The sequence below is a fragment of the Piliocolobus tephrosceles genome, chromosome 2, assembly GCF_002776525.5.
Source record: "Piliocolobus tephrosceles isolate RC106 chromosome 2, ASM277652v3, whole genome shotgun sequence".
Classification (NCBI taxonomy): domain Eukaryota; kingdom Metazoa; phylum Chordata; class Mammalia; order Primates; family Cercopithecidae; genus Piliocolobus; species Piliocolobus tephrosceles.
The window spans coordinates 78572079-78597903 of NC_045435.1; the positions used below are offsets into that span (position 1 = coordinate 78572079).

Consider the following 25825-nt stretch of genomic DNA (forward strand, 5'->3'; position numbering starts at 1 on the left):
GAGAGACAGACAGAATGTTGACATCCACATAACTTTTTTTTTTCCCTTGGACCATAAAATTTTATTGGAAGGTCAGGGGAAGAGCCAGGGGTAAGGGTCCCTTCCTTCCCATCCCCTTACCCAGGAGACACCCCCCGAAGAACAGCAGAAGCCCCCAGAGCCTGCTGCCTCAGAGGACCTTGGAGGCGGACAGGTTGTTGTAGTGATCTTCCTGGCCCTCGAGCAGGCTGCGGTAGGTGGCAATCTCCTGCTCCAGCCGCGACTTGATGTCCATGAGCCGCCTGGTACTCCTGATTCTGCCGCTCACTATCAGCTCGCACATCACCTAGCTGGGCTTCAACACCACTGATCAGTGCCTGGATATGCGCCAGCTGGACTCCAAAGCGCGCCTCTGTTTCTGCCAGTGTGTCTTCCAAAGCAGCTTTCTTGCTCAGCTGGGACTGCAGCTCAATCTCAAGACCCTGGAGGGTGCGCCGAAGGTCAGTGACCTCGGACCTGCTTATCTGGAGCTGCTCCGTGTGGCCAGCCACCTCCCGGTTCAATTCTTCAGTCCGGCTGGTGAACCAGGCTTCAGCATCCTTCCAGTTCTGCTCGGCCATGACCTCGTATTGGCTTCGCATGTCACTCAGGATCTTGGCGAGATCAGTGCCCGGAGCCGAATCCACCTCCACACTGACCTGGCCTCCCACTTGGCCCCTCAGCACACTGATTTCCTCCTCATGGTTCTTCTTCAGGTAGGCCAGCTCTTCCTTCAGGCCCTCGATCTGCATCTCCAGGTCAGTCCTGGCCAGGGTCAGCTCATCCAGCACCCTGCGCAGGCCGTTGATGTCGGCCTCCACGCTCATACGCAGAGCCTGCTCCGTCTCAAACTTGGTTCGGAAGTCATCTGCAGCCAGACGGGCATTGTCGATCTGCAGGACAATCCTGGAGTTCTCAATGGTGGCACCAAGAATCTTGTCCCGCAGGTCCTGGATGGTGGTGTAGTAGTGGCTGTAGTCGCAGGAGGGCCAGGGCCCCTGCTTCTGGTACCAGCCGCGGATTTTCACCTCCAGCTCGCCGCTGGCCGCCTCCAGGGCGCGCACCTTGTCCAGGTAGGAGGCCAGGCGGTCGTTGAGGTTCTGCATGGTGAGCTTCTCGTTGCCCGCCAGCAGCCCGTCGGACGCGGCCAGGACGCCGCCGTAGCCGCCGCCGTAGCCCCCGGAGGAGGACGAAGACACGAAGCGGGCAGAGGACACGGACACACCGCGGCCGCCGGAGCCCCCGTGCATGCTGGGCGCGCGAAAGGCGACCCCCGGCCCAAAACGCACGGAGCCGCTGCCCAGGCCTCCGAAGGACGACGTAGCCGACGACTGGCGACAACTGTAGGAAGTCATGGCGAGGCGGAGCACGAACGGAGCGACCCTGGTCCCAGAGGCTGCGATTCGCGGAAGGAGCCTGACATCCACATAACTTTTATTCACGTAACGGTACACTGTTGTAATTGTTCTATTTTATTATTGTTGTTAATTTCTTACTATGCTTAATTTATAAGTTAAACTTTATCATAGGTATGTGTATATACAGGAAAAAACATAGTAGATATAGGGTTTGGCACTATCTGTGATTTCAGGCATCTACTGGGGGTCATGGAACATATTCCCTGCAGATAGGAAATGACTACTTTACGTATATGGGCCACATCATTTTAGTCTCGTTTGTTGGGCTGAAAGTACCGCCATTAGAGGTTCTCTAACTGCAACTTCTCCCCTAATAGAAAACAAGTCACCTGTTTTTGTTTTCTTTTTATGCATAATTTGGAAGAGCAAGTTTTTAAAAACATACAATAGAAAAAGCTAACAAATGTTTCAGGTTTGCATTTTATACAAACACACACACACACACACAGTGTGTATGTAGACATATACCTATACATACATACACATATATACAGTCAGGCACCACAAAACAACATTTCAGTCAACTATAGACTGCATATACACAGCAGTCCCAAAAAATTATAATGAAGCTGAAAAATTTCTATCGCTTAGTGACATCATAGCCATCCTAACACTGTAACACAAGGGGGCATTACTCGTGTGTTTGAGATGTTGGTGTAAACAAACCTACTGTGCTGCCAGTTATATAAAAGTATGGCACATATAATTATATATAGTACATAATACATAATAGTATTATATGACTATTATTAGTTTATGCATGTACTATACTTTTTATTGTTAATTATATATTCCTTCTGCTTACTAAAAAGAAAAAAAGGTTAACTGTAAAATACCTTCAGAGAGGTCCTTTAGGAGGTATCCTGAAGAAGGCACTGTTATCACAGATGACAGCTCTATGCATGTTACTGCCCCTGAAGACCTTTCAGTGGGATAGGATGTGGAGGTGGAAGAGTGATACTGATGATCTTGATATTGTGTAGGCCTAGGTTAATGTGTGTGTTTATGTCTTCATTTATAACAAAAAAGTTTAAAAAGTAAAAACAAGTTTAAAACATTTTTAATAAAAAGCTTATAAATTAAGAATAGAAACAAATTTTTTTTTTTTTTTTTTTGAGATGGAGTCTCTGTCGCCCAGGCTGGAGTGCAGTGGCGCGGTCTCCGCTCACTGCAAGCTCCACCTCCCAGGTTCATGCCATTCTCCTGCCTCAGCCCCCCAAGTAGCTGGGACTACAGGCACCCGCCACTACGCCTGGCTAACTTTTTATATTTTCAGTAGAGACCAGGTTTCACCTGTGTAGCCAGGATGGTCTGGATCTCCTGACCTCGTGATCCACCCGCCTCGGCCTCCCAAAGTGCTGGGATTACAGGCGTGAGCCACCGCACCCAGCCAGAAGCAAAATATTTTTGAACAGCTGTACTATGTATTTGTGTGTGTGTGTGTTTTGTTTTTTTTTTTTTTTTTTTTTTTTTTTGAGACGGAGTCTCGCTCTGCCACCCAGACTGGAGTGCAGTGGCCGGATCTCAGCTCACTGCAAGCTCCGCCTCCTGGGTTCACGCCATTCTCCTGCCTCAGCCTCCCGAGTAGCTGGGACTACAGGCGCCCACCAGGTCGCCCGGCTAGTTTTTTATATTTTTTAGTAGAGACGGGGTTTCACCGTGTTAGCCAGGATGGTCTCGATCTCCTGACCTCGTGATCCACCCGTCTCGGCCTCCCAAAGTGCTGGGATTACAGGCTTGAGCCACCGCGCCCGGCCTGTATTTGTGTTTTAAGCTAAGTGTGAATACAAGAGTCAAAAAGGTTTTAAAACTTCTAAGTATATAAAGTAAAAAAGTTATAGTAAGCTAAGTTTAGCTTATTATAACTTTTTTTTCTCTTTTTGAGACCAGAGTCTAGCTCTGTCACCCAGGCAGGAGTGCAGTTGCATGATGATGTCACTAAGTGATGGCTTGTGATCCTCCTGCCTCAGTACCCCCTATAGCTAGGATGCAGACATGCACCACCATGCCCAATTAATTTTTTTTTTCTTTTTCTGAGACAAGTCTCGCTCTGTTGCGCAGGCTGGAGTGCAATGGCGCGATCTTGGCTCAATGCAATCTCTGCCTCTTGGGTTCAAGCGATTCTCTCACCTCTGCCTCCTGAGTAGCTGGGATGACAGGCAGTGCCATCACGCCTGGCTCATTTTTGTATTTTTAGTAGAGATGGCGTTTTACCATGTTGGACAGCCTGGTCTCGGACTCCTGACCTCAAGTCATCTGCCCACCTTGGCCTCCCAAAGTGCTGGGATCACAGGCGTGAGTCCCCGCACCCAACCCCCAGCTAATATTTTTATTAAAAAAAATTTTTTTTTTTTTTTTAAACAGATGGGGCCTTCTTATGTTGCTCAGGATGGTCTTGAACTCCTGGTCTCAAGTGATCCTCCCACCTCAGCCATCCAAAGTGCTGGGATTTCAAGCATGAGCCACCGAGCCTGCCCCAAAAAACTTTTAAAATATATATTTAAGGTAGCCTAAGTGTACAATGTTTATAAAGTCTACGGTAATGTACAATAATGTCACAGGCCTTCACATTCACTTACTACTCACTCACTGACTCACCCAGAGCAGCTTCCAGTCCTGCAAGCTCTATTGATGGTAAGCGCCTTGTACAGGTATATCATTTTCTATCTTTTTCTTTTCTTTTCTGAGACAGAGCCTTGCTCTGTCATTCAGGCTGGAGTGCAGGGATGTGATCTCAGCTTACTGCAACTCTGCCTTCCGGGTTCAAGCAATTCTGGTGCCTCAGCCTCCTGAGTAGCTGGGACTACAGGCATGTGCCACCAGGCCCAGCTAATTTTTGTATTTTTAGTAGAGACAGGGTTTTGCCATGTTGACCAGGCTGGTCTTGAACTCCTAGCCTCAAGTGTTCCTCCTGCCTCGGTCACCCAAAGTGCTCGGATTACACTGCCTCCAGTCTTTTTCTATCTTTTATACTGTATTTTTACTGTACCTTTTCTATGTTTAGATATGCTTCTAAACACGAATACTATTGTGTTACACTGCCTTCAGTAAGCAGTACAATAACATGCTGTATGGGTTTGCAGCCTAGGATCAATAGGTTCTACTATATAGCCTAGGTGTGTAATAGGCTATGCCATCTAGGTTATATAAGTACAATGTATAATGTTCCCACAATGACAAAATCACCTAATGAAATCATATGCCTGTTGTAAAGCGATGCATGATAGTATATATATGTATACATGTGTATATATACAACCACATACACATATATGTGAATATATGTGAAATATATACACCTCAGAGCAAATTCATTCCAACTGAAGCCAAGATAATCTGGTCATCAGCAAAAATACTTTATAATGGCTTAATTACACAAGTATGATATCTAAAATAGAAACAGCTTTTAATTTTTCCTTTTAAAAATGTTATTTATATAAACGTATACATTTTTGTTTTATGTTATTTCTGAGACAGAGTTTCCCCATTCTGCAGCCCAGGCTGGAGTGCAGTGGCATGATATTGGCTCACCGCAACCGCAACCTCCTGGGTTCAAGCAATTCTCATGCCTCAGCCTCCTGAGCAGCTGGGACTATAGGTGCATACCACCATGCCCAGCTAATTTTTGTATTTTTTGTGGAGATGAGCTTTCTCCATGTTGGCCAGGCTGGTCTTGAACTCCTGGTCTCAAGTGATCTGCCTGCGTCGGCCTCCCAAAGTGTTGGGATTACAGGCAAGAGCCACCGTGCCCAGCCAATATATACTATTAAAAAGAGAGATTGCTTTATTCGCACAGCCTACTGCATTTTCAGGTGTTCTGATTCTCTCTATGACTATATAACACTTAGCAGCAATTAATATACCAAAATAGGTAAGAGTCCACTGAATATTCGTTCAATATAATAAAGGGATTTATAATGGGAGAGTTAACTATTTGGCAGTTCCAAAGATACATATATAAAATATATATAATATAATATCTAAATATATGTTATATAATATCTAAATAACGTATTATAAATATATATCTATTACATAAATATAATATCTACTACATATACAATATCTATTATATAAATATATAATAGATTTATAGATATTATATATCTATATTATATATCTATATAATATATAATATAGATATATATCTATATATCTATTATATAATAGATATTATATATGTAATAGATATTATATAATATACATTTATATAATAGATATCATAATTATATAATGGATATTATATATATATCATATAAATATAAATATATAAATATAATAGATATTATATTTATAGATTATATATGTATAGATTATGTATTTATATAATAGATATTATATATGTAATAGATATTATATATTTATATCTATATAGATATCTATGTATCTATAAATATATATTATATATCTATTACTATATAATATATATTTATATCTATTACATATATCCATTACATATATAATAGATATTATATAATTATATAATATATATATTTTTTGAGATGGAATTTCAATCTTACTGCCCAGGTTGGAGTGCAATGGCACGATCTTGGCTCACTGCAACCTCCGCCTCCCGTGTCCAAGTGATTCTCCTGCCTCAGCCTCCCGAGTAGCTGGGATTACAGGCATGCGCCACCACACCCGGCTGATTTTGTATTTTTAGTAGAGATGGCGTTTCTCCATTTTGGTCAGGCTAGTCTCAAACTCCTGACCTCAGGTGATCACCCGCCTCAGCCCCACAAAGTGCTGGGATTACAGGCATAGCCACCGTGCCCGGCCCAAAGATATATTTTACAGAGAAAGACATTGGTGTACAAAGTCTAAACTCTAGGTGGCTTGTTAGCAGTTGATAGCTGTTAAGCAGGTCTCCTTCATCCGGAATCAAGGTGAAATGCTCATAGCATTTAGTTGTGTTTTGGCATACCTTCTTCACCTTGTTCTATTCCTGTCATTATCCAGAGAAACACTTATGACCCTAATGCCTCTGAGACACCTCAACAGAGAAGTATACGCTTCAAATATAGTACTTGAGGTTTAAAGCATGAATTTATTGCTCTCCACATTCTTGATAAATAATGAATATGGAAAATTTTGTCTACTTAGAGGTACTACCTTTTAAGGTAACTCTAAAACTATAGGTTAAATAATCTAATAAAAAGCCATACACCTCAGAATCCATATTAAAACACAGCTTCACTTAAAAGAGACTATTTGCCAAGTTTAAGTTCCTAAAACATTCCTAATATCCAGGAAATTACTCAGATGCTGCTAAAAGTTTTACTGAAAAACAAAACCATCAACCAACCATATCTTTAGAATTTACTTCCACTAGATGGTGTAATTTCACCTTTTTAATTCAATTCCATTTAGAGTTTAACTCCATGAACTATATCCTAACAGAAATCTAATAAGTCTAGGAATGGTCTTTTAGTTAGTTCTAAGGTATAAAATGCACCTATTCCAGTTTTTATTCAAAATGTTCACAATTTACATTAGAACTTTAGCAGTTCAATAAGAATGTATACAGAAAAGACTGTGGTATAATTTTATCTCAAAGAGCTAGAAAAGGAACAGTAGAGGATTAGGACACTAGGAATATTCACAGAACAAGAAGGTTGGAAAGAGTGAGAGAGTGAGGGAGTGAGATTTGCTATCCACGATGACTAGTAACAGTAGTATACAAGCCTGGGCAAATAATTTAACCTATATGAGCTCCACATTTCTCATATGAAAAATGAGGTTTAAATTACATTAATTTCAAAGTTTTCTTTAAAAATAAGCAGCTTAATTAATGTGCCTTCCTATTGAATGGTAAACAACTACTAACATTTATGGCATACATTCTATGTGCCAGGAACTGTTCTAAGTGCTTTACATATATTAATTTTTTTTTATTCTTCACGATTCTGTGAAGTTAAGTGCTATTACTATATCCATTTCATAGATGAGGAAAATGAGGCATAAAAGAGTTAAACAACTTTCCCAGTAGGTCAGAAATTAAAGCCAATGATTAAATCAAGGGAATTTTGGCTTAGAATACTCTTAAATACTCTATTAAAATCCAAATGTATAATGTTTTTCTATGCATACACTATGCCTGGTAGAAGATAAGATCTGATTAATCCATTGATTAATTTTCTGTTCATTTTCATAGATGTGTACATTCTTAACTAAGATGGAACCATTCTCACCGATTGATTCCTATAAAAGAATGTAGGGGGCTGGGTGTGGTGGCTCAGGCCTGTAATCCCAGCACTTTGGGAGGCCAAGGCGGGTGGATCACGAGGTTAGGAGATCGAGACCTTCCTGGCTGACATGGTGAAACTCTTGTCTCTATGAAAAATACAAAAAATTAGCCAGGCATGGTGGCATGCGCCTGTAGTCCCAGCTACTCAGGAGGCGGAGGTTGCAGTGAGCCAAGATCACGCCACTGCACTCCAGCCTGGACGACAGAGCAAGACTCCAACTCAAAAAAAAAAAAAAGAATGTAGGGACCCAGGATCACGCGTTTGTTTCTATTATTTGAAACAAAAGACAACTGAAGGCCTACCCACATAAAATGACTCACTCAAAGTCACAAAAGTGGGTTGAGTAGCAGAACTAAGATAAAAACCTCACTCTTGCCCGGTGCAGTGGCTCACACCTGTAATTCCAGCACTTTGGGAGACCAAGGTGGGTGGATCACTTGAGGTCAGGAGTTTAAGACCAGCCTGGCCAACATGGTGAAACCTAAACATCTACTCTACCCTACTAAAAATACAAAAAATTAGCCAGGTGTGGTGGCACATCCCTTTAATTCCAGCTACTTGGGAGGCTGGGGCAGGAGAATTGCTTAAACCTGGGAGGGGGAGGTTGCAATGAGACGAGATTGCGCCAGTGCACTCCAGTGTGGGTGACAGAGCAAGAGTCTGTTTCAAAACAAAACAAAACAAAAAAATACCTCAATCTCTAAACAAAAAAATACCTCAATCTCTAATCTCCTGATCCAGGGTTTTCTTTTACCATGCTCCCTCACCAGAATAAGAAACATAATCTAGCCCAAACTGACAAAAAACAGAAAAAACCAACAAACAAAAAAACTCAAAACACTTGTTTGCTTTTTAGAGATTTGTATGGTTCTTTAAATATGGCATTAACTTGAGGAAGTATCTGCTCTACACCAAAAAATTATTCTCTGAATCCAGCAGCACAGCACAGTGGTTACACAAAGCAGAAAATCTGAGATCTGGCCATCCAGGTTCAAATCCCAGCTCTACCATATACTTGATGTGTGATACTGTATAAATTATTAAATCTTCCTGCCTCTCAGTTACTCTATCTGTAAAAATAGGGATAAAATATGTACCCTGTAAGATTGTTGTGAGAATTAAATAATATAGGTAAAGTGCTAGAATGAAGCTTGGCATATAATAAGTGCTATATAATTATTTGCTATTAATATTATTAAGCAATCAAAATCTCTCCCAGTTTAATTTTATTTAAAAGTCATTTATGGGCCAGGTGCCATGGCTCATGCCTGTAATCCCAACATTTTGGGAGGCTGAGGTGGGCAGATTGCCTGAGCTCAGGAGTTTGAGACCACCCTGGGCAACATCGTAAAACCCGTCTCTACTAAAATACAAAAAATTAGCCAGGCATAGTGGTGGATACCTGTAGTCTCAGCCACTCAGGAGGCTGAGGCAGGAAAATCGCTTGGGCCCAGGCGGCGGAGGTTATAGCGAGCTGAGATCGTACCACTGCACTCTAGCTTGGGCTACAGAGTGTGACTCCATCTCAAAAATAAAATAGAATAAAATAAAACAAAACAAAACAAAAGCCATCTATGGATAAAAACTTGTTTTGGGGCTCGGCGTGGCGGCTCACACCTATAATCCCAATGCTTTGGGAGGTTGAGGCAGGACAAAGACTTGAGCCCAGGAGTTCGAGGCTGTAGTGAGTTCTGACCATGCCACTACACTTCAACCTGAGAGACAGAGTGAGACCCTGTCTCTCAAAAAATTTAAAAACAGATTTTAAAAAACTGTTTTGGAACCTCCTCATACTTGAAGAAAAAAATTCTTCTCGTACAAAGGCTTTTCTCTAGATTTAATCTTGACTCTTTTATCTTTCTTCATAAGATCTATTTTTAATCCTTTGTTCTTTTTTGAAAAGATAGTATTTCTTTTGTATTTGTATCCAGCCAATTTTTTTTATCCTATATTTGTGAACTGGCAAAATAAAATATAAGTTGTTTAATTCTGAGCTTCTTTTCTTGAGACAGGGTCTTGCTCTGCTGCCTAGGATGGAGTGCAGTGATGCCATCAAAGTTCACTGCAGCCTTGACCCCCTGGGCTCAAGCAATCCTCTCACCTGAGACTCCCAAGTAGCTGGGACGACAGACGCACACCATCACACCTGGTTAATTAAAAAAATTTTTTTTGTAGAGATGGGGTCTCACTTTATTGCCCAGGTTGGTCTCAAATTCTTGGCCTCAAACAATCCTTCTGCCTAGGCCTCCCAAAGTCCTGGGATTACAGGCATTAACCACCCTGTCTGGCTCTAATTTTGCTTTTAAGAACTTTTAAAAGTTTAAAAGAAATTCTGCTTATAAGAATTCTCAAGATTTACTTTTACCTGTAGATACTGAGAAAGCTGGAATAGTTCCTGAGAGTACATACTTGGAGTGTTAGCAGCAACCTAGAAACAAATGACACAATATCAACAGAGAACACTTCATAAAAAACATTAAACCAATTCCTTGAAATGTCTACTTACTTAAATATGCAAAATAATTGTTATTAAAATCACAAATTTATAGCACAAAGGCAATATAGCCTTTTAAGTTTTTTCTTTTTTGATGGAATTAAAGCCTTTTCTTAATCCAGAAATAAAACCTCCTAAATCAATAGATCCACATATTTTCCCTTTAAAATTAATCATTAAATAGTTCTTTAATATTTTAACAAGCCTCATTCATTTAGAAGTAGCCATCTTCAAAATGGTATTTTTATGTGGTATAGGGAGGGCAGGGTCATGAAATACAACACTTTATCCAGTGGCCTGAGGCAATGTTTCTTTAAATCCATGGGTAGGTTTTAAGAAAAAAGATGGGAAGTAATGGTGTTTAAACACTGTAAGTCATAGTCAAACTATTTAGAACTCAAGAGTATTATAAGGAATATCTTCTATAAGGGTTTTTTCAAGGCTGTGGAATATAGAGCCATGGCATTATTTAAAAAGAAAAAAAAAGAAGAAGGGTTGGGCGCAGTGGCTCATGCCTGTAATCCCAGCACTTTGGAAGGCCAAGGGAGGTGGATCACCTGAGGCCAGGAGTTCGAGAGACCAGCCTGGTCAACATGGTGAAACCCCGTCTCTACTAAAAATACAAAAAATAGCCGTGTCACGCTACTGCACTTCAGCTTGGATGACAGAGCAAGACTCCATCTCAAAAAATAAATAAATAAATAAATAAATAAATAAATAAATAAATAAATAAATAAATAGAAGAAGAAGGGCTGGGCGTGGTGGCTCACGCCTGTAATCCCAGCACTTTGGGAAGCCGTGGCGGCCAGATCACCTGAGGTTGGGAGTCCAAGACCAGCCTGACAGACATGGAGAAACCCCGTCTCTACTAAAAACGTAAAATTAGCAGGGCGTGGTGGTGCATGCCTGTAATACCAGCTACTCGGGAGGCTGGGGCAGAAGAATTGCTCGAACCTGGAAGGTGGAGGTTGCGGTAAGCTGAGATTGCAACACTGCACTCTAGCCTGGGCAACATGAGTGAAACTGTCTCAAAAAAAAGGAGTAGGAGGAGGAGGAAAGAAGGAAGGAAGAGGAAAAAGAAGGAAGGAAGGAGGAGGAGGAAGAAAAAGAAGAGGAAGAAGAAAAAGAAGAGGAGGAGGAGGAAGGAGAAGAGCAGGGAGCAGGAGGAGGAGGAAGAAAAAGGAGGAGGAGGTGGGAGGAAAAAGAGGAAGAAGGAAGGAAGAAGAAAAAGGAAGAAGAAGAAAGAAGAAGGAAGAAGTAGGAGGAGGGAGGAAGAAGAAAAAAAGAAGAAGAAAGAAGAAGAAGGACAAAGAAGAAAGAAGAAGGAACAAGAAAGAAGGAAGAAGGAAGAAAGAAGAATAAGGAAAAAGAAATAAGGAAGAAAGAAGGAGGAAGAAAGAAAAAGGAAGAAATATGAGGAGGAGGAGAAGGGGGAGAAAACAAGAAGGAAGAAAAGGAGGAGGAAAGAAGAAAGAAAAGAAGAGGAGGAAGAGGAGCAAGAGGAGGTGAAGAAGGAGGAAGAAAAACTACTGGGTTGCTGTAATGTTTACCCCTACGTGTTAGCTTATTAATGATGTTACAGCACCAGTCCTTATTAAGCTTGGGAAGTATACTTTAATTAATATGCTGACTAGAAAGCAGAGAGTTGGCATTATTTTTTAAATTTGGTTCTAAATTAGCAGGACCATTATTTACTTCTGAATAATTCTTGGTATTGCAGAAGTTGATGATTAACCACTTTTACTTCTAAAAAAGGAATCTAACAGAGAATTTCAGTTTCAAGCAGGCTTTCACTCTTCATTCAAATGGAAGAAAAATATAAAATATTTTTTCCACTAGTTTAGTTATTGCACTAAGAAAACTAGACTCCCACATTAATGTCAAAAGATGTATTTTGGGGGGCTAATTAGCAATGATACCTATAACTGAATAAACCATTATTTCTGAACAAAAGAAAAATGCTTTCTAGCAAGCAATTACTGCAAAGTTTCTGATCAGATCAGGTAAAAAGTAACCCTTAAAGACAACAAAAGAACAATTTTTGTAAGCCTGTATTTCTGTATTACCTCCCTGTATTGGTAAATGTTGAGTGAACTATTTAGGTAGAAACTTTAACAAATTTCTAGACAGAATTGTATCTCAGAATAAAAAGTAACAGCAAATACTCCTTATCCCTCCCTGGCTAGACACAAAACAGGTACTCCTAGTTTACACAGTGAATAATTTAACTGAGACAACAAAGGCTTTTTCTGAAGAAACATCCATCTTAGATTCTCCAGCTATTGAAGATCAGAAGATTATAATAACTATATACCTATACACATTCTACATATTTTGTTACAAAAGAGAAATAAATTTCTAGATAAAGCATATTAAAAACAAACATTTTCAAAGCAACATAGCTGAGTCCGTTTGGAAAAAATAATCATTAGCAACTTACTTTGTCAACAGGACTTGGTAATGGTGCATGGATGACACTGAAAAGTAAAATTTAGAAGTTTTATCTAATATCCGGACAATAGAGGAAATAGAGTATGACAGCACCAGAATATCTTATACCACAAAGTTTATACATTTGCCTTCATGTAATTAAAAAAAAGTGAACTATTTTTCAATCCTTTATAAATGTATAAAATTCTTAAAAAACAAAAACATGTAAACCTACCTTGTACATATCAATATATTTCTAAAAACAAATTCCAAATCCAAAATGTATTAAATGCTCTTTGACGGAAATGAATTACTTGATTATAAGAATTTCTATACAGAAAAGGAGTACTCTACCCTTTTTCGGCTAGGTGTGGTGGCTGGTGCCTGTAATCCCAGCACTTTGGGAGGCCGAGGCAGGAGGATCACCTGAGGTCAGGAGTTCAAGATCAGCCTGGCCAACATGATGAAACCCTGTCTCTACTAAAAATATAAAAAAATTAGCTGGGTGTGGTGGCGCACACCTTTAGTCCCAGCTCCTCGGGAGACTGAAGCATAAGAATCACTTGAACCCAGGAGGTGGAGGTTGCAGTGAGCCAAGACTGTGCCACTGCACTCCAGCCTGGGTGACCAAGTGAGACTCCGTCTCAAAAAACAAAAAAACAATATTCTCCCATTTTCAATTTTGAAATATGTAAATTATGTTCTCTTAAAATTAAACATCCCTATACAGAAAGTCTTAAAAAGCAAAGTTCTGGAAAGCAACGTTATAATTTGGAAACTTGTTCCAGTGAAGAACAACTAATCAAAATACTACTATTCCTCTTCTCTACCCAGCCACCTCAGAAACTGACTGAAAACTTAGATATATGTATGAAACTGAACTCAGTGTAACACTTTAAAACAAAACGTTAAATAGATGGCACTAATTGGTACTAGTTGCGTTGTTGGCCTGATAACTACTGCTGACAAAAAAGGTAGTATAGCAGCTCAGAAACTATACTGGGTCCAAAATCTAGCTCTACCCACCAGCTGAAAGGCAAATTGCCTAATCAATATAGGTCTCAGCTTCCTCATGCATAAAAATGAGATAATGAAGTCAGGGGCAGTGGCTCACACCTGTAATCCCAGCACTTTGGGAGGCCAAGGTGGACGGATCATGAGGTCAGGAGTTCGAGACCAGCCTGGCCAACACAGTGAAACGTCATCTCTACTAAAAATACAAAAATCAGCCACGTGTGGTGGCACGTGCCTATAGTCCCAGCTACTTGGGAGGCTGAGGTGGGAGAATCGCTTGAACCCTAGGGGCGGAGGTTGCAGTGAGCCGAGGTCATGCCACTGCACTCCAGCCTGGGCAATAGAGCAAGACTCCACCTCAAAAAAAAAAAAAGGGGGGGGGGGGAGCTAATCATACAACCATTCCATGGAGTTATTGGGAGTATTAAATATATTAATATGAATAAAGAGCTTAAAACAGTACTTTGGAAATACGACTTTATCGCTACTATTACTCTCATGAGAATATAGCAGCTAAAGAAGCTAGAGTCCCTATTTTATTTACAAGGCCCTGTAAGATACTGCTATGTGTGTTGGTGGTGAGTACAGGGGACTCAAAGCAAGGCTACCATGCATGACCCCTACCAGCTGCTAATCACTCCACATCCTAGAGGCCATTCTTGTAATGGCTAGCTTGGAGGTTGACTGGGTAAAGTTCTTAGATTGAACTGATAAATCATATGTAAGCTGCTGAAAAACTGATCAGATGTGAGTTAAAAATAGGAATAATTTTTATCCCACCTTAATAACTACAAACACTATAAGAACCGGTCTAATTCAACTAGTCACAAAAACACTAAAATGCTGAATAAAATGGAATATTAAGTACCAGCACCCACCTCCCTGCTAAGCACCCATGATACAGACTTCATTGAGCCTACATAAACTTTACTGTCCTTTGATTATACATTTGTGTTCTCAGGAACCTATTCACCTGTATATCCCCAAAGCCCATCACCAGGCCCTAACAAAGTTGGTGCCTAGTAAAGATTTTTAAAAAATTATGTACAACTTTACTCCAGAAAATTGAAATAGGCATTTTAAACAATAATTTATTTTTCTTGAATATAACAAATATTGATTATGGAAAATGTATGAAGTAAATCATGAAGAAATAAATAAAAATTACTGAATGCCAGCACTCAGAGAGAACCATTGTGGGTATGTATCTTTTTCTCTGCAGATATGCACATATAGTGAAATGAACTTAAGAATGTCTAAATAACAGATCATTTGAGGTTAGGAGTTTAAGACCAGCCTGGCCAACATGGTAAAACCTATTTCTACTAAAAATACAAAACTAGCCAGGCATGGTGGTGGTGGGCGCCTGTAATCCCAGCTACTTGGGAGACTGAGGCAGGAGAATCACTCGAACCTGGGAGGCGGAGGTTGCAGTGAGCCGAGATCACACCACTGCACTCCAGTCTGGGCAACTGAGCAAGACTCCATCTCCCAAAAAAAAAAAAAGTCTAAATAGAAACAAATGGTACAGTAGGGATTTTTTTAAAATTCACCTTTCTTAGTGACCCAAGTATAAAATCTTCTGTTCTTACAACAATCTCATTAATAAACAAAGGGCTAAAAATCCGGCAACACATTCCGTAAGTGATATACATTTGTATTTTACAAAAACTACCCTGGATATAAGTATATTCTGAAGTATGAATACTTCATGTGCATATACAACGAAATGTGGAAAATGAAAATAGTTACTTAGTGTTAGAGTGGTGGGATTATACACAATTTCTCTCTTTTAAAAAAAATTAAAAAATTTTTTATTTTGGAGACAGAGCCTCACTCTGTCACCCAGCCTGGAGTGAAGTGGTCTGATTTCGGCTCACTGCAACCTCCGTCTCCCGGGTTCAAGCTGTTCTCGTATCTCAGCCTCCTGAGTAGCTGGGACTACAGGCGCTCACCACCATGCCTGGCTAATTTTTTGTATTTTTAGTAGAGACGGGGTTTCACCCTGTTGCCCAGGCTGGTCTCAAACTCCTGAGCTCAGGCAATCTGTCCACCTCAGAGTCCCAAAGTGCTGGGATTACAGGCACAAGCCACCTGCTCCAGGCCTCTCTGTTTCTAATCATTAGAAAATGATTGGCCCAGGCACAGTGGCTCATGCTTGTAATCCTAGCACTTTGGGAGGCTGAGGGGAGCAGATCACCTGAGGCCAGGAGTTTGTGGCCAACATAGAGAAAACTCGTCTCTACTGAAAACACAAAAATTAGCCGGACATGGTGGTGTGCACCTGTAATTCCATCTACTCGGGAGGCTGAGGTAGGAGAATCACTTAAACCTGGGAGGTGGAGGATGCAATGAGCCGAAATCATCCCACTGCACTCCAGCCTGGTTGACAAAACCAAGATTCTGTCGGCGGGGGGGGAAGGAGATGGGGAACGGGGGAGGGGGGGGGGAGATTATTGGCCAGGCCTCTCTGTTCCTTATCATTAGAAAATTATTGACCAGGTTTCTCTGTTTCTTATCATTTAAAAATTATTGGCCAGGTGTGGTGGCTCAGGCCTGTAATCCTGGCACTCTGGGAGACCAAGGTGGGTGGACTGCCTGTGCTTGGAGTTCAAGAGCAACCTGGGCAACAAGGTAAAACCCTGTCTCTACTAAAAGGAGAATTGCTTCTTCAAAATTCACCTTCTCCAGAAAGTTAGATTATGTACAACTAAATTGGCAGCAAAAATTTAAGTGATACTAATATTTAACCATATAAGAAAAGCCAAACAACGAGAAGGAAATGGGCAAAGATGAAAAGAATTACAGAAACACAAAGGATAGAGACACAATACATTGCAAGTGACTTTGAAAAAATTCACAAGTTCTACTAGATGGAATCTGAAAACACAGATGACTCCTTATGTAACTGTTCAAAGTTTTCAAACTGCATGAAAGAAAAATCTCACTATCAAATACAAACATCAAGGTCTTTAAGAAGCAATATATCATTAGTTGATTAATAGTTACTCATTTCTAAAACCTTAATTCTTGACTCTTAAAAGCCAAATTATATTAAACTTCCTAAAGTTTATTTTAATTTTAATAATTAAGCTGTAATTACAAATAGAAAACAAATTGTTTTAAATTTACAGTATTACTTCATATGCCAAGGACTAAAAAAAGGAAAAAGAAAAATGAATTAAAATGTTTTAAAACCTACGCTATTTTGCTTCAGATATCTTGAAAAGTAAACAAACAAAAGTAAGTGGCTTCTAACAAGCACAAAATAAATGATTCTACTGAAAGCACAAACTAACACAGTAATGGGTGGGCCTCGCTTTGCTTAATCTTTCCTTCTCACTTTCCTATTCAATGCTTTACTTCTCCTTCAATTTATTGCTTTCTCTTAACCTCCTACCCTCAGATCACTGTCTCTGTTTTTGAAAGACAGGAAAATATTATGTTGGGTATAAAAACAAGCTTCTAGCACATTCAAGGCTTTCCCTACAAATAAAAAATGTTAAGTTTAAAGATTGCTTAACTCCCTTCAACACTTCATAATAATAATCTCTGAAAAGCCCAAGATCAAAATGTACTTACGTATGCTTTTAAAATCTAGATTTTATGGGTAATTTTTCCCTTTCAAATATCTGCCTCTAAATGACCTTTACACTCCTTCATACAGAAAGTAAATAGGACATTGGAAAAATCTTCAAAAACCTCCCACCAAAATAAGCTACCAACTATATTGATATCCTCAAGGTCTTGTAAGATTGTGACACTGGCATTAATACCAGAAGTGATCACAGTTTAAGAAGTCCTATATTAAGTGAAAATAAAAAGGAATGAAGCTATCACTTACCAATAACTTTTTTTTTTTTTTTTTTTTTTTTTTGAGACAGGGTCTCGCTGTGTCACCCAGGCTGGAGTGCAGTGGCCGGGTCTCAGCTCACTGCAAGCTCCGCCTCCCAGGTTTACGCCATTCTCCTGCCTCAGCCTTCCCGAGTAGCTGAGACTACAGGCGCCCGCCACCTCGCCCAGCTAGTTTTTTGTATTTTCTTAGTAGAGACGGGGTTTCACTGTGTTAGCCAGGATGGTCTCGATCTCCTGACCTCGTGATCCGCCCGTCTCGGCCTCCCAAAGTGCTGGGATTACAGGCTTGAGCCACTGTGCCCGGCCACCAATAACTTATATATTTGAAACATTGTGAAAAACAACTGATTATCCATCAAAATATAAATTAAATTTGGAAACAAAATAATCTTTGCCTCTAATACATTATTATTTACTAGAATTGCAACTAAAGCAAAAAAGCAATTTAAACTTAAGTGTATTATATTCCAAAAAGTACTAATCAATTTTCTAACATTATGTAAATAGTCCTGAAGCAGGTATTAGCAGTATACCGTCATCTAGAATATTAGCACTAAATTCTTTACAGTACTAAACTTCACAAAAACTTCACAGTACTAAATTATACTCACTCTGAGCGGAGCCGGGCTTCCATACCATCTGGTAGAAAAAGTTTTATTGTGGAAACAATACACCCATGGGTAACTGGTTGAAACAAACAAATAACATGGATGAAATAATTGTTTAAAAATATAAAACTTCACACCTCTCATATCTAAACACAGTTTATTCTTAAAAGTAACAATTTCTCAAAAAGAAAATAAAGCTAGTGGTTTAACGACAGTATTATTACCCTAGAGAAACTCATCTTGTCCATAATGAATCACAATTGCAAGGCAGAAATAAGGACAGAATTGTTTTGAAAAGTGTCTTAATCTCCAATTCTATAATAACAGTCAATAAAAGGTTCAATTCCAATTCTATAATAACAGTCAATAAAATTGTGAGGGGGAAATACACTTTTCCCCATCTGTCAGTATCAAACATAAGTCTGACTATTCCCGAATTTAAAATACAGCTCTTATTCCAAATCTTCCTTTCTCCAACCTATTACACACATAACCACACCTCACAAAACTCTAAAGTTCTGCATAATACAGTTGAGAATATGCCACTCAATCCCCCATTTTATGGGTGAGAAAACCAAGACCTCAGACAAGTGAAACTGCCTCCACAATTCTCTACTATTAAGTATCAGAATTGTTTGCTAGTGTCTCATGTTTCTATTTCAATATTTAAACTTTTTGTTTTGTTTTCTTGATAGTTGTTTCTTCCTCCACCCCCAAAATGACATCAGTACAGTCCCTTTGTAGACAGCTTCTTACTGTTGCATCTTACTTCCTCCTTTTCCTACTGAAGATGTTAAGAGACAAAACTCCCGAAAGTAGCACTTGCAGAGTTTTCCTATATGTGGGTTTAATTTTAAAAAATTGTTTTCTGGTTTGAAAGTTGATCGTTTTTTATTTCTCTTTTCTCTATTCTTCAAATACTGTATTACATTTTCCAGAGTTCAAATAATTATTTCACTAAGCTCTGATTAAAAACTAATGCAGGCTGATGAAAATACACTACATCATGATTAGGGGAGTGGTGGTTATGAGACCATATACATTTGTCAAAACTCACTGAATTGTACATGTAAAATTGTGTTATACATAAATTATATCTCAACAAAACTGAATTTTAAGAATAGAGCTAATGTTGGCCGGGCATGGTGGCTCACACCTATAATCCCGGTACTCTGGGAGGCCAAGGTGGGCGGATCACCTGAGGTCAGGAGTTCGAGATCAGCTTGGCCAACCTGGCGAAACCCCTCTACTAAAAATACAAAAATTAGGCCAGGCTCGGTGGCTTATGCCTGTAATCCTAGCACCTGGGGAGGCTGAGATGGCCAGATCACCTGAGGTCAGGAGTTCAAGACCAGCCTGCTCAACATGATGAAACCCAGTCTTTACAAAAATACAAAAATTAGCCAGGCATGATGGTGGGTGCCTGTAATCCCAGCTACTCAGGAGGCTGAGGCAGGAGAATTGCTTGAGCCTGGGAGGCAGAGGTTGCAGTGAGCCAAGATCGCGCCATTGCACTCCAGCCTGGGCAACAGAGCGAAACTCCATCCCAGAAAAAAAAAAAATAGCCGGTGTGGTGGCAGGTGCCTGCAATCCCAGTGACTCGGGAGGCTGAGGCCAGCAGAACTGCTTGAACCTGGGAGGTGGAAGTTGCAGTGAGCCGAGATCATGCCACCGCACTCTAGCCTGGGCGACAGAGTAAGACTCTTGTCTCAAAAAAAAAAAAAAAAAAAAAAAAAAAAGAGCTAATGCATTTGGGGGTATTAAATGATCAGGCCCACTAATCATCAAGATGATATTATAAACGTGAAGTTATATGACTGTCATCTGGAAATGCACATTAAAATTAAGAAATTTAACACCATGTATTCAATATTGATTTGATTTTCATTACTAATTGATTATATAAAAGTGCTAACACAGATCAAGAACTATCTATTGGCAAGTCACAGTGGCTCACACCCACAATCCCAGCGCTGTGGGAGGCTGAGGTGGGAGGATCACTTGAGTTCAGCTTGGGGAACATAGCGAGACCCAGTCTCTACAAAAAATTTAAAAATTAGCAGGGTGGAGGTGGTGTACACCTGTACCCAGCTACTTAGGAGGCTAAGGTCGGGGGATCGCTTGAGCCCGGGAGTTCGAGGCTGCAGTGACCCATGATCACACCACTGCACTCCAGCTGGGTAAGACCCTGTCTCAAAAACAAAAACAAACAAACAACAAAAAACAGAACCATCTACTGGCAGTCTTCTAAACTCTGCCCAGCACAATAACTATGGCCATGAACCACTGGGCTCCTTCATTCCTGTCTGACCTCATCCTCTATCCTGCTACCACGGATATCCCATACAAAGCCAAGCTACCTGCAATCTCCAAGCACTTCACCTTTCACAGCCCCATGCCTTTTACACAGGCTGTCCCTTCTGTAAGTAATGTTTTTATCCTCTCGCCTGCATGACCATGTGCTACTTAGTCTCCAGGCTCAGATTTTCTTTTTGTTTTTTTTGAGACAGAGTCTCGCTCTGTCGCCCAAACTGGAGTGCAGTGGCAGGATCTCAGCTCACTGTAAGCTCCACCTTTCGGGTTCATGCCATTCTCCTGCCTCAGCCTCCCGAGTAGCTGGGACTATAGGTGCTTGCCACCTCGCCCGGCTAGTTTTTTGTATTTTTTAGTAGAGACGGGGTTTCACCGGGTTAGCCAGGATGGTCTCGGTCTCCTGACCTTGTGATCCGCCCGTCTCGGCCTCCCAAAGTGCTAGGATTACAGGCTTGAGCCACCGTGCCTGGCCAGGCTCAGATTTTCTAATTCCTTCACCAAAGCTCAGTATCTGAGTAAGATGTCCCCAGAGCCTCCTACATCTATTTCTTAAAACATTAAGCACATTACATTGTGAATATTTATCGTTTATAGAAACTGCTGTCTCACCAATTAGATTCAACTCTTTGAGGGCATCAAGGATTATCTGCTTCTCAATTTAAAAACCTATGTACTTAGCAGAGTCATCTGGTACAGAAAGCATTTTACTGAAGATGTTGAGGAACATGCCTGCTTAGTATTTCATAGCTCCCACTACTCCTGTGCAAAGATGTTTCTTACTTTTAAGACATTAGGGTTCATCTCTATTTGTAGGAACCACCTAGCTTTCTCCTTTCCCAGGCAAAAGACACAAGACACAGATTTCTTTCTTTTTTTTTCTTTTTTTTTTTTTTTTTTTAAGACAGAGTCTCTCTCTTTCGCCTGGGCTGGAGCACAATGGCATGATCTCGGCTCACTGTGAGCTCCGCCTCCTGGGTTCAAGCCATTCTCATGCCTCAGCCTCCCGAGTAGCTGGAACTATAGGCGCCCACCACCATGCCTGCCTAATTTTCTTTTTTTTGTATTTTTAGTAGAGACGGGGTTTCATCGTGGTCTCAATCTCCTGACCTCGTGATCTGCCTGCCTCGGCCTCCCAAAGTGCTGGGATTACAAGAGTGAGCCACCGTGCCCGGCCAAAGAGACAGATTTCTCTCTCTCATGATAAATGAATTTCTAAAGGATGGCTCCTCGAGAGATTCACTATAAATAGCCTACAATAAATACAGGAGCATGATACAACATGAAGATCCAGCAATACCTACACTTTAATTTGGTAATAAAGTTTAAAAAAAAAAAAATAGGCGGAACAAGTTATAGAATAAAACTATAAATAAAACAGGTTGCCAGAGGTGACAACCTGTGATATACAACATCAGTAATTCTGTTGTTCAGACACATTACCCTGAAGTTCAGCAAACGAGCTGATGCACAAATCTATGAGATGAACCAAGGGCTAATACTGACTGGGCAGTACAGAGTTGCTGTACAGTTGTAGGCAGTTTAAAAAACAAAAACAAAAATAACCCATGTCTGACTAAGCTGATGATCTAGTCCAGTCAACCATGCCTTTGATGTGATTCTTATGACAACTAGATATACACATGCATAGACATGTTATCCTTTTGATTTGCAACAGGCAAGTAATTAAAGCAACCTGATGAGAATGTTTTGTTCTAATACTTGTATTAATCAACTATACATAGCAGTATTTCCCAAAATGCTAACAAGCATTACAAAAAAGGATGAGGGTCTGATGACTTTGGGAAATGCTTGGTTTAAAAGAGATTTAGGGGCTGGGTGTGGTGGCTCACGCCTGTAATCCCAGCACTTTGGGAGGCCGAGGTGGGCAGATCACAAGGTCAGGAGATAGAGACCATCCTGCCTAACATGGTAAAACCCTGTCTCTACTAAAAATACAAAAAAATTAGCTGGGCGTGGTGGTGGGTGCCTGTAGTCCCAGCTACTTGGGAGGCTGAGGCAGGAGAATGGCATGAACCCAGGAGGCAGAGTTTGCAGTGAGCTGCACTCCAGCCTGGCAACAGAGCGAGACTCCATCTCAAAAAAAAAAAAAAAAAGATGGATGAAGATTCACGGGACATTTTAAAATTTATTCAACCAATATGTTCCAGGTTGTGTGTGGAGATTCTACAATGAAGACAGACACACTTCCTACTCTTGCACAGCTTACTATTTAGTGAGGGTGGTAAACATATAAAAGGGATGAGTATAGGGGCATGGAGTGGGCACCTTGTCCAGCCCTGAGGATCAAGAAAGGTTTCTAGGCATAGGAAAAAGCCTGTGCATGGGCGTGAAGGCCAGGTCTATTAGGGGGAGTAAAAGTAATTCAGTGCAGTTGAAGCACAATGCCAAAGGAAGATACACCATTGACTTTGCTCTTAATAGGCCCTTTGTTCGCAGGGGCTTAACTAAGAAAAAGATACTGGTGATGAAGACCTGAAGTAATAAGCTGACTGAAGTTACATGTGTTCATAGAACTAAATGGCCCCAAGCTTTGCAACAGAGGGTTACTGTAATAATATGTGACCCAGAAAACTCATTCTTTGAGCAGTTTGCAGGTCTAGGAAAAGAGGAGTGGCAAGTGGTTAGGTTGCTAAACCTCGGCTTTCTCACTTTCTTCCTTTCTTTTAAAAAATCTATTAGAATGTCAGCTCTTTGTTTACAATAATATTTTATCAGTATAGAGCAGCTTATGTGTACATGCCTGACCACTGAGTTTTCTCCTTGAAGCCATACACAAGGAATGCCAAACATCAAAATCAGATTGTTGGTGGGGTCCAGTGGCTCAAGCCTTTAATCCCACCACTTTGGGAGATTAAGGCAGGAGGATCACTTGAAGCCAGGAGTTCAAGGCCAGCCTGGGTAACACAGTAAGGCCCCCCCCTCTATAAAATTAAAAAAATTTTAAAAAGATTGTTTTGGATTGCTAAGAGTAGAAGTGACACTAATATGAACCGATATGTTCAGCAGCATTAGGTTCATGTTACCTTTTAAACAAAATCCTGATACACACACACAATCTTACATATTATATATAGTCTTTCTGAATTTTTTTTTTTTTTTTTTTTTGAGACGGAGTCTCGCTCTGTCGCCCAGGCTGGAGTGCAGTGGCCGGATCTCAGCTCACTGCAAGCTCCGCCTCCCGGGTTCACGCCATTCTCCTGCCTCAGCCTCCCGAGTAGCTGGGACTACAGGCGCCCACCATCTCGCCCGGCTAGTTTTTTGTATTTTAGTAGAGATGGGGTTTCACTGTGTTAGCCAGGATGGTCTCGATCTCCTGACCTCGTGATCTGCCCGTCTCGGCCTCCCAAAGTGCTGGGATTACAGGCTTGAGCCACCGCACCCGGCCATCTTTCTGAAATTTTTTAACATATATACAAATTAGTTTATATAAATACATAAATGTCCTACATACTGGGTGATTTTTTAATTGTAGTTCTAGTAAATTCTCCCTTTTAATTTGGCTCCTTCTTCTCCTCTATTCCTTCCTCCCTCCCACCCACACTCCTGGATGACTCACATTAAAGATCTAGAGATATATATGTCTAACATACATGTATTTATAGGGATTGGTGAGACTATTTTAAATAATGAAATTATAAAAACAATTGATTCTTTCTTTACTCAACATTGTACTTATAGAAATCCCTGCAATTCACATAATTTTAATTCATTATTTTTAATACCCGTATAATGGGGAGGTTTAAAATCATGCTTCCATTGTTTTTAGTATGATACTCACTGATGCCAAAAACATCCTTTCCTAAGTCCTAACAAACCATCATTCACATGTATGCAAATGTACTTTATTATAAGTGTATTCAAAAGCACTATATAGTATTGTTTTGCAGGCATTCATGCTTTCTGTAAATGGTTACACTATACAAATCTTTCAACAGTTTGCTTGAGAGAAAGTTTGAGATTTATCTTTGTTTATATATGCAAATTTAGTCCATACATTTTCACAGCTGTATAGTATTTTGCTATTTTTTATTCTATTTTACTTAATATTTTTATTTTACTTAGTTTTCTTTTCATCCTATTTATTTAGAGTTTTTATTAGGGGTAACTCCTAAATTTGATCAAATGCCTTCTCAATATCTCTGGCTATTCAGTGACACAACTACTGGTTATACAGTTACATGGTCTTTCTACTTTAGTTTATGGATTATGTTGATAGATTGCCTGATACTCATCTTGGCATTTCTGGAATAAACCCTACTTTGTTGTTTATCCTAGCTTTATTTCTGGATTTAATTTACTAATATATTTTGTTTGTTTTTAGAGATAAGGCTGGAGTGCAATGGCATGATCAGGGCTCACTGCAGCCTCAACTTCCTGGGCTCAAGTGAAGCGATCCTCCCACCTCAGCCTCTGGAGTAGCTGAGACAAGTGCATGCTACCATGCCTACAGCTAATTAAAAAAATTTGGGGGCAGGGAAGCGGGTAGAAACAGTGTCTCCCTCTATTGCCCAGGCTGGTTTGAACTCCTGGGCTTAAGGACTCCTCCTACCTCAGCCTCCCAAAGTGCTGGGATTACAGGTGGGAGCCACTCACTGTGTCTGGCCTAACAGCATTTCAGCACTTTTTTTTTTTTTTTTTGAGACAGGGTCTGGCTCTGTTGCTCAGGCTGGAGTGCGGTGGTGCGGTCATGGCTCACTGCAACCTCTGCCTCCCAGGCTCAAGCCATCCTCCCACTTCAGTCTCCTGAGTAGCTGGGACTACAGGCGTGCGCCACCATGCTCAGCTGATTCATGCCCAGCTGACTCTTTGCATTACCTCATCCTTTTTATCAATCAATACTTAATAATTTTCTTTAGGAAATGCAAGCCAAGAAGACAGACATTCCTTGGAGAGAAAGACAATGTAGTCAAATTCTCTTCTTCTCTATGGGTTACTCACAGCCGGGGTTCCATTTAATTCTTTGCTTTTTGGTAGAGACGGGGTTTCACCATGTTGCCCAAGCTGGTATCAACCTACTTGGCTCAAGCAATCCACCTGCCTCAAACTCCCAAAGTGCTAGGATTACAGGCATGAGCCACTATGCCAAGCCCTGGCCTAGTATCTTAATTGAAATTTTTCATCTATTGTTATAAATAAAATTAATTGTAGTTTTCTTTTTTGCATCTGTATCTTTATCAGATTTTCACATTAATGACATGCTAGGTTCTTTAAAGGATTCTGAAAGCTTTCCATCTTAATGTTTGGAATTACTTAAATAACACAGGGTTTATCTGCTTTTTAAAATAAGATCAAATTCAGCTGTAAATCCCTCTGTTTCTGGTGTCTTTTCAATGGTGAATCTTTAATAACTTTTTAGTCTCTTTCAAAAACAATCAGTTATTCAAATTTTTCCACTTCTTGAGATAA

General features: G+C 40.3%; 1 protein-coding gene and 1 pseudogene across 12 annotated transcripts in view; both read right to left on the reverse strand.

Moving 5' to 3' along the window:
• The window catches only part of SLMAP (sarcolemma associated protein), a 179472-nt gene that overhangs the window by 73008 nt on the left and 80639 nt on the right, over positions 1-25825 (reverse strand). For all 11 annotated transcript variants that reach the window (XM_023200917.1, XM_023200904.1, XM_023200895.1 and 8 more), the window contains exons 3-5: positions 18089-18161; positions 12619-12655; positions 10050-10112 (exon numbers count right to left, since the gene is read on the reverse strand). In XM_023200917.1, coding sequence (XP_023056685.1) covers positions 10050-10112; positions 12619-12655; positions 18089-18161 — 173 coding nt within the window. The remainder of the gene's footprint in view (positions 1-10049; positions 10113-12618; positions 12656-18088; positions 18162-25825) is intronic.
• LOC111534308 lies at positions 34-2521 on the reverse strand (annotated as a pseudogene). Its single transcript, XR_002729067.2, has one exon. The product of XR_002729067.2 is annotated as a keratin, type I cytoskeletal 19 pseudogene (transcript).